Source organism: Austrofundulus limnaeus, unplaced genomic scaffold (assembly GCF_001266775.1).
Source record: "Austrofundulus limnaeus strain Quisiro unplaced genomic scaffold, Austrofundulus_limnaeus-1.0 Scaffold2100, whole genome shotgun sequence".
NCBI lineage: Eukaryota > Metazoa > Chordata > Actinopteri > Cyprinodontiformes > Rivulidae > Austrofundulus > Austrofundulus limnaeus.
The window spans coordinates 928-13,697 of record NW_013954502.1 but is presented as its reverse complement, the minus strand read 5'-3'; the positions used below and the strand labels follow the sequence as shown (position 1 = coordinate 13,697).

Below are 12,770 nucleotides of genomic sequence, written 5' to 3'. Positions count from 1 at the left end.
GAACATAAACTCTGGCATGAAAGGCAGCGGGTGATATCCATCAAGGAAAACTGGACTTAAAATCTTTTTGATGTTGCTAAATAATTGCAAGAAAATTTAAATTACAAGTTTACTTGAATGCTAGCGTCACCTGCTGGTCAAGATAATCAGTACACATCTTTCTTCTGAAGACTGAAATTTAAAGCAGACCAGAGCCTCCATTCTTACAAACTGTCAGGGAAATACATTAGGGGTCCCAATTAATGTGTGGGAAAACCCGTAGCCAAGGATGAGGAGGGGGGGCTGTTTCCAGAGGCCATGGCTACATATTAAAACTGTCAGCAGAAAATGTGAAAGCCCCCATTTGCATTTAGTAATGTAACAGATTAAGAGGAATAGCTCAAAGTTAAATAAAGACGCCCCCCTCCTTTTTTTTCCTACTTGGGTTTAGGATTTTTGACTGCACAGGCTGTTGCTCTGACAACCTGACAACATTTACAATATCCCTTCTTCTCAGCTCTGATCATCCGTTGAGTTGATCAGTGCAGTGTTATCCTGCAGATAAGAGGTTTGGAMGTCATTAGAGGTGTTTTGTTTAGAACGAGTGTCTGACCCTGCAGTACARGTGGAGGGTCGTGACCTCGTTTTACTTTCCTACCTGAAGGGAAAAGAGGCCAAACAGTTCTTCTGGAATGTGGATTAATGTGGWCTAAATAAACAGAAGAGTATCAAAGTATAAAATATGTTTACTTTTGTGTAATATTTACCTAGCTATGTTTTAAGCTAGAACATTTACAAAATAGTTTTTAGAACTTCATTCGTTAGTCCATAAACTGATCTGTTGAGTCATATTGAAAAAAACAAGTTATTGTACCCTTCTGCTATTGCTTTCAGTTTTTTKTTCACACAGTATGTTTTTGTTTTGGATTTAGCTTTTTTAATATTTGAATTTATTTACTGATATTTTCTTCTTAAGATCACAGTGAGATCTTTGCAAGTCCTTCAAAAACATTGCTCTCTTTCAATTCTGCCTCAGCATTCATTTCTCATCCTTTACTACTTTTAATTTTTAGCTACATTCTACTTTTAGCCTTTAGTCAACATTTTCCTACTTTTAGCTGCATTAATTTTTTCCTACCTCTAGATAGCCTTTTTTGATACATTTAGCTACCCTTCTATAACCCCTGGCAAAAAGTATGGAATCACCAGTCTTGGATGAGCACTCATTCAGACATTTCATTCTGTAAAACAAACTCAGATCAAAAACACGATACAACAATAAGGTCATTCCAAAGTGCAACTTGTTGGCTTTCAGGAACACTCAAAGAAATGAAGAGAAAACATTGTGGAAGTCAGTGAATGTTACTTTTATTGACCAAGCACCGGGAAAAAATATGGAATCACTCAATTCTGGGGAAAAAGTATGGAATCACTCAAAGTGGAGGTAGAAAATAAGAACACACCCAGTCAATTTCCTTTCCCTAAATGGACACCTGGCTCAGATTAGATCTGCTCATTAGTCTGCAGTTAAAAACACCTGCAGTCATGACACCTTGGAGGGCTGCTGGACGAAGTGGAGTGGCAAGAACCATGGCTTCAACAAGAGAAATGTCTCTTRAAAGAAAAGAGAGGATTGTGAAACTTCTTGAAGAADGTAACTCTTCACRCATGGTTGCTAAAGATGTGGGCTGTTYACAGTCAGCTGTRTCCAAGATATGGACCAAATACAAACAGCATGGAATGGTTGTTAAAGCCAAGCGTACTGGTAGACCAAGAAAGACATCAAAGCATCAAGACAAACAAGGCCATTTGTCTTGAAAACCAAAAAAGTACAACTAAACAGATGAAGCATAAGGAAGCTGGAGCCAATGTATGTGACCGAACCGTATGAAATTGCCTAAAGGAGATGGGATTTCAATACAGGAAAGCTAAAAGAAAACCATCATTGACACCTAAACAAAAAAGAATAAAACTGGGCTAAGGAGAGGCATTCATGGACTGTGGATGACTGGATGAAAGTTATCTTCAGTGATGAGTCAAGAATCTGCATTGGACAAGGTGATGATGCTGGAACTTTTGTTTGGTGCCGTTCCAGTGAGATTTATAAAGAGGACTGCCTGAAGAAAACAACCAAATTTCTACAGTCCTGAGTGATTCCATATTTTTTCTCTGTGCTTGATCAATAAAAGTAACATTCACTGACTTCCACAATGTTTTCTYTTCATTTCTTTGRKTGTTCCTGAAAGCCAACAAGTTGCACTTTGGAATGACCTTATTATTGTATCATGTTTTTGATCTGAGTCTGTTTTACAGAATGAAATGTCTGAATGAGTGCTCATCCAAGACTGGTGATTCTATACTTTTTGCCGGGGGTTATAATACTTTTAGCTTTAAGCCAGCTTTTTTGACACATTTAGCTTTTAGCTAGTGTTTTGCGAAGTTTTAGCTACCACTTTGTGTCTTTCAGCTACAATATTACTTTTTCAATGAAGCTAGTGCTTTATTTCTTTCAGCTTCAAGCCTCTGCTTATTTAAGTTTTTAGCTAATGATCAGTTTATTTTAGCTTTTAGGTAGTGTTATGCTTCTTTTAGCTTTTATCAAGTATTCCACTCTATTCAGCTTTAAGCTAGGTGTTGTGCTTCCTATAGGTTTTAGCTGGTGTTATGTTTTCTTTTATGTTTCTTTTAGTTTTTATCTGGTATTWTTTTTTTTCAACAAGAACAACTCAGTTTTAGCTCCTTCAAATTTCAACAGTCAGTAAGTTTCTTTCTGACAATAAAGACCAACTGAAACTAAGGAGAGTTCTATGAGGATTTTATTCCTCTTTTTGTCCATGTTAAAGGAGCAACTCTTGAATGTGAGAGAAGTCAGACAAACCACAGTTATGCAGCTGGCTGGGCCGTGGCTCCCATCTCAGCAGATCCTCACCCTCGTCTGGAAGCTGTTGAAGTTTTCTCCAGATGTGGCCGCGTGATTTTGTTAATGACACACTGGAGCAGGCAGAAATGGAATTTGGAAAGAATACAAACAAGAGTGCCTGAGACACAAAGCGGAAACCAGGTTTTCTCCTTCACTTCTAAATTTAGGTTAAAAAAGAAAAAAGCTTTATTTTTTTTGTCTTTTTTGTAACCGTACAATCAGGAGGGTTTTTTTTGTTTGTATTTTAGCCCTCAAACTGTTTTAGCACTTTGAAAAATAAAAGACATTTTTGCTTAAATAAAAGATGCTACACCTGTTTGTTTGTGAATATTAAATGTAGCAAGTTGACTATTTTATTATCTTGTATTTTCCTGGAGTTCAGCTCAGGCTTTATGTCTAACTGTAAAGCAGGAATTTCCTCTTACAAACATCTGGAACAAACAGACTTTTTTTCCCCCACATTTAGTTGAAAAGAAAAAAAAAACATTTGACTTGGTGATCCTCCAGAGAGAGCAGGTTGCACAGCTGTCTGGCACACACGTACGAAAAGAAAAAAAGAGACGGACACTTAGTGAAAGACTGTAAACAACTTTTTTTAAGTCTACATTCTTGTTAAACAGCATTGGCACAGAGGAGCACTCACTGTGTTTTTAATACACAATGATCCAAAGATGAGCCTATAGGCAGGTCACAGAAATCAAAGGCTTTTTGTTTGAGTATCAGTGTCTGTTAGCAAATTATCTCATGAAYAACTAAACATATTTTRCTGAAACTTGCAGGAAGTAATCACTGGATATACATCTACAAYTCTTTAACTTTTGGAGTCAACCCAATTCAAGTTGAGCGCTTCAGCCAACTGAAATTAAAAACCATATAAATGGCAATAACTCAGTCAGTTTTATAGATATTGACCTAGAATTTGGTGTGGTAGTAGTCTAGTTAGATTATGAGCAGTAATTGATTGTAAAAGCTCTTTCTTTAAAAAGATATTTGCATTATTGATTTGGAATCAACTTTATTTATTTGTTGCATAATAACTCAAACCACCAGACAGATTTTAATGAAACTTTYATGAAATAATCAGTGGATGTACCTCTATAGCTGATTAACTTTTAAAGCCAATTCAATCCAGCCAACTGACCTTTGAGAAAACTGGCTTTAGCTCAATCAGTCTTACAGATTTTGACAAAGTTTCCAGTGGTAGTAGCTAAGAGTCCTTCACAACGCATACTTCAAGGGCTACACATTGCACAACATCTTAGCTTAAATCTGTAGCATTAACTCTAGATCCTCCATGTTTGTCTGTATGCAGGATGTCTCATGATTCACTGAATGGATTTTGTTGAAACTCAGAAATTATTTGTTTATACATCTAAAAATAATAAACTTTTGGAAACAATTTAATATAAGATGGCCACCACAGCTAGGCCAACACAAACTGAAAAAATTGATCAATTTTACAGATACTGAACTAAAAACTTTTACACATCTCGCTGATGTCATCTTTACAACCCTGTTGCTCTTGGGTCATAAAGACCCCAGGTTTAAAACTGAATCCTAAACCGTCATTTTGACCCAATAAGGGCAGCAGGAGGGTCTAAGAACTTACTGTTTTACTTCAGGACAGAGGTGCMCAAAGTGGGGCCTGCGGGCCAAAATTGGCCCRCCAAGCCATTTAATTTGGCCCACCAGCAGCTGTCCTGCTTCCTAGATTGTAATCTTCTGTTTTATGTACACTCTAAAAATGAAATGTTGGATTTCCTTAACCATGTTATGTTACCTGGTTCCACTTAACTGAGTTGAGTAAATTCAAAGCAACATATTCATGTTCTTTGGCTAAAAAACTGGTATATAGCTTTGAGTTTACTCAACTCAGTTAAGTGGAACCAGGTCACATAACATGGTTAAGGAAATCCAACATTTCATTTTTTACAGTGTAGAAACACTGTCTTTTCAACCATTGGTCCAACCATATGTACATGGAGCTGTAGTGAGCCTTAGCTCATGGTACTCACTTTATCTTTGAATTAAGATTAAATATAAAATACAAGTAACTACAAGAGACATTTAGATTAAAGCCCATATCTAGATTTGCACAGCTCATAAGACCCCATACTCAAATTTTAAATTATGAAAAGTCCCATGAGCCTTTGCTGCCCAAGCATATGTTGAATTTTCTCCATGGACTGAAAAAAAAAGTGTGGGAAACTGCACTGGCTGCTGGCTTAATCATAAATAAAACTACTTAACAAGTATTTGCATTTGGCCCACGGCCCTCGGATTGATTTTAATTTTGGCCCTCTCAAGGAAAATATTTGRGCGCCCCTGTTTTAGGAGCAAAAACTGGTGTAAAAGTGGAACTTTCTGTTCGACACAGTTGAAACACAGAGGGGGTGTGTCCCCCTGAAGAAAGGCGGTCTTTTCTCCCTGGGGTCCTGAGCCAAGCTGTGAGTTATGTAACGGAGAGAACTTCTCATCCTGATGGTGGAAAGTTTCAGACTGACTACCGCGTCTGCAAATCCGGAAATAATTACTTGCTGGAACCAGGAACTCTTTTCTAGACAAATATTTTTTGCTTTATTTAATTGACAGTCGAGCATCAACACCGAACAAAGTTCAGTCTTTTGTCGGGTAATGAGGCGTTTCGTGCGCCTGAAGGATATTTGGAACAGGAGCAACCAGACGCACCGGTGATGGGGTCCGGTCCAAGCAGAGGGAAGAGAGTCGCACCAGAGTTTGTCAGGGAGGTAAAAGTGACCAAAACAGGAGCTTCTGTCTCTTCATCCAAGCAGGACCGCGGTCCATTCCACCGTCTCCACATTCACGGCGTTGTGCGTAACGCGCGGAGCCGCCTGGACAGAGAGGGCCAGGACGCAGACTTGTCAGAGGGCGACACGGTTCTGGCTGATGATGAGGATCCACGAACGGAATCTGAGAAGAGAAGTMCCCCGAAAAGAACTTTCATCTGGTCCAAAACGTACGGATTGTGCCATTCTGGTGAGGACGACGCGGAGGAGGAGGTCAGCGCTGCTCCTGCGCCACGTGCGTCAGAGGACGTAAACAAGAGGAAGAAAGATGCTTTCACACACACACAGCAACACACACCTGATGGGGTCACTGAGCACCATGTAAGGGCTTTATCTGGTTCCTTGTGATTAATATTGTTCTGTAAGTAAAAGAAAAAACGCTAACACTTTACAACACCTTGTTTAGCATTAACCTTTAACAAATGGTTTGTTAACTTTAAACAATTAATTAATTATTCATGCTTAACTGTGTTGTATAAAGTACCTCAAAGTGATACAAGTATCTTACCATGAATTTACTCTGGTAAAAATCAAAGTCCCCTATTACTTGAGTAAAAGTGCTAAAGTATCTGACATTAACTGTACTTATAAAAAGTAAATTTCTGATAAAAGATGTACTAAGTATTTAATGTGAAAGTATTGAGTAAAAATGAGCGGTTAGAATGTAAAACATGACATTTCTTGAAAGATAGTACACTTACATGAGTATTTACATACACACACCGGATATAGAATAGATAATTCATGAGTTAAGTATGAATAAATAATGAGTATGTTGGTTTTAGAAGTAATTAAGACAATAAATGTTAATTTATGGCTTATTAAGTATGAATCATCCTTAATTAATGATGAACCATTTATTAGTGATTGATTAAGTAAGGCTAAATAAGGTAAAGTGTTACCAAAAAGAAAACAACCTTAAATCCCTTCATCTTTTGTTCCCTCAGTCCTCCTCAAAGAAGTTTTTGGCAAGAGGAACCTTGTTAGAAAATGTGCCCACACCAGAAAAACAGCCGTAAGTGGACAGCTCTCATGAATGATTTATTTCTCTACTCTGTGGAGTAAAAAAAAAAAAAAAAAAAAAGAAAGAGGCTTGGCCAGATCAAATTCACCTTAAAGAGATTGAAACACCAAGTGTTGTCAGTGAGCAGGTCTGATCCTTCTGACGATTCTTTACTTTTAATCTACATGCTTTCCACAGGACGTCTGACAGCTGCCACATTGCTCCCGTCACCACACCACTCCTTCTGTACGACGGGTCAGAGGAGGAGCTGATGGACACCATCGAAAGAGAGTTCAGCTGACAGGTCAGCTCAGCACACAGCAGATCCGTACCCGGTGGTTTCAACAGGAGAAACTTGGAGCTCAAACAGAACTCAACCCGACTGTTGGAGTTGTTCGAGATGTGCATCTGCAGCATCGGAGCCCAAACAACCCTGAGCGGATCTGCTTGTTCTGAGCAGGAGTGTTAACTGACAGAGGCCCTCTTTGGTTCGTTATCTGGAACATCAGGGTGACGCATCATCCTTTTATTCCCTCTGAGTGCATTTGTTACCCGTTGTTTTCAGTTGTCTTTTAATAATTAAAAAACGTTTTCTGTCCGCTCAGAGTTGCTTTGGATCTGTGTGACCCTAAAACACTTCTTTAGCTGGATCCATTGTATTTTGACTCTCGTGACAAAACTTTTTGAAAACGTGTGAGAAGTGTTTGTTTAAGGTTTTCTTCCTGCAGGTTTCTGCCTGTTAAAGAAGGAACGTGGCACTCTGCACACAGCTGTGTTTTTGTTGACACGTTTAAACACAGAAGAGCTGCTGCCACTTAGTGGTCGAGCTCAGGACTTGTACTTTTATTGCATGAGTCCAAAAGAAGTGCTGATTTAGATTTTTTTTTTTTTTTTTGTGCTGTAATTTAAAGGTTTACTGAAACAAAGACGAGCCTTGCATGAATGTGTGTTTTTAACATCGGGTCTGATAATCAGGCTGACAAATCTTTTCCAGCAGCTTATTTATTCGTATCACATCTTATACTAATACTTTGTTACAGTTCTGGTAGGCAGACTTTACAAAATAAAATGTATTTTTGTAAAACAATAAAATAGAAACACCACAAAATAATCTGCTCAGTGAATTTTACAAATTAAAATGGTCAAATCCTAGTTAGAAGTAGTAAAATATGGCACTTTTTTGTCACCGTTTTAGATGTTATTTAACTGATATTTTGCTTCTTTGAAGGCCTRTAGAAAGATATTCTCCTCTGCAGGGCCGTGAGAAGTTTGGGAGGTAGAAAACGAAGCTGATTTCGGAGCTTCTCGGAGTTTCTCACATTCTTGGCAAAGTAATCCTCACAAATCCTGCGAGAAAAAAAAAAAGTCTGTCATTTCACATTTTGTATTTTGGGAAAGAACCTTGAAGTAACRTGATCTAAAATACAGTGGAGTTAAACTTGACTGCTTTTACCAATAAAACAGCACATTAACATTTTTTTAATTACAATGTGTGCTGTGTGAAGACGCTTATATTATAATTTTATCAGTTTTTCAAATATTATTTTGCTTTGAAAGTTCATAAAACATGAGTTTTTACCTGAACAAAGGGTACGGTTGTGTCTGGAAAACAAGTGCTTCATTGCAGTGGCCCTGAAAAAAAAAACAATGGAAAAGTTAAAGCTTAAAACTAAATCTGACTCATCACATCCAGTCAGGGATTAGGTCAGAATTAAGTAAACTAAGCTCCTTTCCAGATTCATGCTTTTTAAGCTGTTTGATACCCAACCATCCAGATATGAGTGGTCCCAGAAAGGCTTGATTTGTCTTGCTAATCAGGAAGACTCCTGGAAAACTGGTCTGATGAGGATTTTGTGATGTCAATTCAGCTGGTGTTGAGAAGAGCTTCACCGTACAGAGCCCATGAGAGGACATGGGGAAATTATTTTCTTTTGTGTTCCCTCGCAATAAAMTTGGCTAAAATGAAGAGTAAACACTGAAAACTACACACTAACTATAAAATCCAAACATGATAAAAGTCACAGATCTAATTAATAAAGTCCTGCTCTCACCGGCTCTTCATTGCCGCCAAACTCCATTCAAATTTTGCCTCTTTTTATTTTCTTCTTCCTGTAGATTTTTTTTACTGCTTGTCAGATAACTTTGAGCCTCAGTCAAAAAGGAGGTCTGGAGGGATATATTATTATTATTATTTTTTTTTTTCGGTTTAAGAGAAAGATGAGACTGACGATGGACACCGGTGTTTTTTCCACGAGATTACCGTGTTTCCTGCTCCCTTCAGCTGCAACGCGCTTCAAAATAGAACGTTTATTTTCAGAAAAAAATAATAAGATATGCCATTTATCGTAACTCTGGTTTTCTTCTCTTGACCTAACGACACAMTTTAAAAACTGCTGCATAGTTTGAAGCCTCTACCTTTGACACAGTTTGTAACAGAGTCTCACAATGAGTTTTCCCCCATAAAAAAAATGGAAGTTGAAATCACGTGACTGACATCACACCATCTTTAAGAATCTGGCTTAAAACTGCACTGTAAGGTTTTGATAGTTGAAATCTGAGGCCTGTTTGTTTGTGTATATGAATGTATGTATGTGTGTACGTATATTTATATATGTTTGTATGGGTATATGTATGTATGTATATATTTCAGCAAAGTTATAATTATGATATACACGTTATTTGTTGCTTTTTTGTTTTCTCCATTTTTACAGGTGTGCAGACAGATGTCGGGTGTGTTGTCGTGTGTTTTCTTGGTTTATATTTCAAATATCTAATCTCTCTTTCAGTCTTTTTCTCTTTCYTTTTCCTCTATAAAAAAAGAATTCAAAGTCCAGTTTTTGTTTTTTAACTCTTTTTTGTTTGATCATGACCTGGATAACTGAGAATCTTCACCAGCATAATGTAGAGCTACAAATTATTGCCAAGTCTGACAATTTTCACAATTTTTTTTCTCCAATATGAGTGATTTTAGGGGCATCAGGTATGTTAATGTGATACTCACAGTGTCAATGAGGAGAATGTAGTCACAGCTACCACCAAACACAATCACATCTGAGTCTGTACTCGCGCAGGCTGTATGCCACAACCTTAGTCACAGCAAACATTGTAGATTACAACATTACCACAACTTAAAGTAGCATTTATACRTTTCTGTTTAGGATTAGGAATGTGTTACTACCTCGGCTTATGCTTAAAGGGATGCTCTAACTCTCTCCATTTCTTTGTTTYAACATCAAACAACCAGGCGTCGCCTGATGGAAGAAAAACAATAAAACAGATTAAAGAATGTAAAAATGAGCAGCAAAGTTATTAAATATAAAGAGAAGGGTGTTCTTACTCATCGGTTTACAGTTTACACTCAGACCCCCGAACAGGAACATGGTGGTGTCTGACATGGCTGTGAGCGTGTGCCACGATCTGCCCACTGGAACCACAGATGAAGGATTTCTGTAAAACATAACTGGATTATTATGCTAAAAGTGTCTATGCTCCTGTACATTTCGCGCACGTGTTTTTGGTGACACACGTCTGGKAGCTTGAGTTAACGTACATTTCTGACCATGTCCAAGACTCAAGATCCAGACAGTGAATGTCACTCGTCCTGGTTTCCTGCGTGTGTGAGAGAGAGAGAGAGAAATGGCTGTTCAGGATCAGCGTGTTACACTGCCATAAGGCTTCTCACCTTCACTCTGCCTCCACAGATGTATCCTTTGCATCCGAGTGTGGCGCTGGCRTGTGCTGCTCTCGGTGCAGGAGGACGACCCTGCAAAATACTGATCTTCACCATTCTGACCAATGACTTCCTTCTTTGATTTTACCAGCGTAAGACCCTCCCAAGTGTCACATCATATTTTCTGTGTATGTACTGGCGTCAGTTATGAGGTGGTTTGTGTCCTTACATGAGTTTGTGGTTCACTCCAGCTGACTTGAACTGGGTCAAATATATGAACTTCATTGTTCCAACCACAAAACATATCCTCCTGAAAACACAAAGTTTATTGATRCTTTGAAGACTAGTCACAGATTTTGCTGATATTCAATTTTCTGTTATATTGTATCTTTTTTTATTTAAAAACAAATAAAACAGGACATTAAAAATCACTCCTACAACACTGCTTTTAAAAAAATAACTTCAGAGCGTAAAGTTGGATGGATGAGCAAACATTTATGTTGACAGGTTTTACCCATGATGTGCCATCACGAATGAAGCTTCTGTTCCGGCTGTTTATTTCACTCAGTTCTTTGTGGCCGTATCCTCCGAAGTAGATCAGCCTAGAGAGAAAAAAGAAATAAATACAATAGCCAAACACTGATGATAAATTATTTATGAAGCAATCCCTCAAAACTGCCTTAATTTCATTCCCCTGCACTTTTATTATGTTATTAGTTCAACTGCACAGGAAACATGCAGAAATAATAAATTCTAAAGCTTAACACCAAGTTATGGTAAAAAAAAAATCTTATTAATTTGAAGAACTGTATGCACTAAGGAAAACTAAAAATAAGAGAGAATATTTTTTAAGTCTCTAGCAATTCTTTCAAACAACACTTGTCCAGTGTCTTTATAGCTGTGCTGCTGTGAACTTTAAACGTTTGAACCTTTAGCTTGTAGCGTCTGAGACGCAGCTACATTCTTCTCTGAGGACTGCATGACCTCGTCTTACCTCGGGTTTGAACTAACTGGGTCGTCCACTTTTTTTTTGAACCAGTGACCTTTTTAAACATTTTCCACTTGTCTACATGGGCTACAAACTGCCTTAGAACTAGTTTCTGACTAATGAGCAGGAAAAAATATCCCCTGTTTAAGTTTCAGCTGATACTTTACTACTTTTTACATCTTATATAAAACATGTTGGATTTAAGCCCCCAAGGACCAGGATTGGTGACCACTGCTATAGAAGTTACTTAAGTTTTACAACATGACATCACATGCATGTGCAGATGTTCATGTGAGGATGTATTTATAAACTCTGAGGACAGGGTTAATGAACAAATACATTGAGTACTGAATCCTCCAAATCTGGATCCAACGTTTCATATTAAGTGCATTTGATTAAAACAGATCTAAAAAAAAAAGAATTGGCATATTTATCTTTTCGTATTGCTTACTTTCCATTGTAAACCCAACAGGACAGTTTGTCTCGAGGCGAAGGAGCCAAACCAAACTTTTCCACTATTTTCTTCCACATATATTTCCCGTCTGTGAGGTCAACACAGTACATCTGTTCAAATCAAACAATCACAGAAGTTACTTTAAAATACGTAACATCCATCAATGTTCACTGTATTTTTAGTTATAATAATAATGTATCTGTATTTCTTATAAAAACTCAAAGCTGCTGAACTGGAATACAGTTACTACTTAAACTGTTTTTAATAAATGGATTTTTTTTWGTGTTTACACAATTGTAACCCAGTTGTAAACCTGAGTTAAAATTCCTTTATTTAAATGAAAAGAATAGTTACGAAAACAGCCAAATCCACTATTTCTCACCTGATTGGTTTGTCCATTGTCGTCACAACCTCCAAATATGTACATGTTTCCATTCAGCGAACTGCCGCAGCTTCCAGACATGGAGGAAGGGACTTGACCTGTCACGTGAAACACCTCCCTTCAGAAATGGAAAAAATAATATTAAATGTGGATAAACGGCATTCACTTCCGTCAGAAAACATTTTTMAACAACATGTAGCAGACAACTTAAGGAAAGTACTTTGCTAATTTCACTTTTTAAATAAAGTGAAATTATTAAAACAYATTTGCTCTTACCAGACACCACGTTCTAAGTCATACACCCAGATTTCATCGTTGGGAAGGAAAACCTCCTCATTTCCAACAGACTGCAAACAGTAAAATCTGCTTATTACACCTTTACAGGCATTATACCCCTGATATAAAACAAATATTTATGTATATTTTTAGTTTAAAGCACTGAAAGCTGTTCATGATGAGCCAAAGTACTGAAACGTTTTGGTCTGTTGTTAGAAATAATATATTTTAATTGTTTGTAATTATAACTGTATGAAAAATACTATGTGCTTTTTTCACAATGTATAACCT

The 12,770-nt window shown here is 37.4% G+C and overlaps 2 protein-coding genes across 3 annotated transcripts in view; one reads left to right on the top strand and one right to left on the bottom strand.

The window, feature by feature from the left end:
- Positions 1–5,340: 5,340 nt before the first annotated feature.
- LOC106537037 (uncharacterized) lies at positions 5,341–7,313 on the top strand. Its single transcript, XM_014034404.1, has 3 exons — positions 5,341–6,027; positions 6,654–6,721; positions 6,908–7,313. Exons 1-3 carry the CDS (start codon positions 5,593–5,595, stop codon positions 7,008–7,010), a joined length of 606 nt encoding a protein of 201 aa, XP_013889858.1. The 5' UTR covers positions 5,341–5,592; the 3' UTR covers positions 7,011–7,313.
- Positions 7,314–7,695: 382 nt separating this feature from the next.
- Positions 7,696–12,770, bottom strand: part of LOC106537036 (kelch domain-containing protein 1) — a 5,910-nt gene continuing 835 nt past the window's right edge. For both annotated transcript variants that reach the window (XM_014034403.1, XM_014034402.1), the window contains 12 exons: positions 12,480–12,550; positions 12,204–12,321; positions 11,819–11,931; positions 10,894–10,981; positions 10,609–10,689; positions 10,392–10,472; positions 10,260–10,318; positions 10,047–10,156; positions 9,888–9,960; positions 9,711–9,795; positions 8,289–8,341; positions 7,696–8,056 (listed from right to left, as the gene is read on the bottom strand). In XM_014034403.1, coding sequence (XP_013889857.1) covers positions 7,912–8,056; positions 8,289–8,341; positions 9,711–9,795; positions 9,888–9,960; positions 10,047–10,156; positions 10,260–10,318; positions 10,392–10,472; positions 10,609–10,689; positions 10,894–10,981; positions 11,819–11,931; positions 12,204–12,321; positions 12,480–12,550 — 1,077 coding nt within the window. In that variant the 3' untranslated portion in view covers positions 7,696–7,911. The remainder of the gene's footprint in view (positions 8,057–8,288; positions 8,342–9,710; positions 9,796–9,887; positions 9,961–10,046; positions 10,157–10,259; positions 10,319–10,391; positions 10,473–10,608; positions 10,690–10,893; positions 10,982–11,818; positions 11,932–12,203; positions 12,322–12,479; positions 12,551–12,770) is intronic.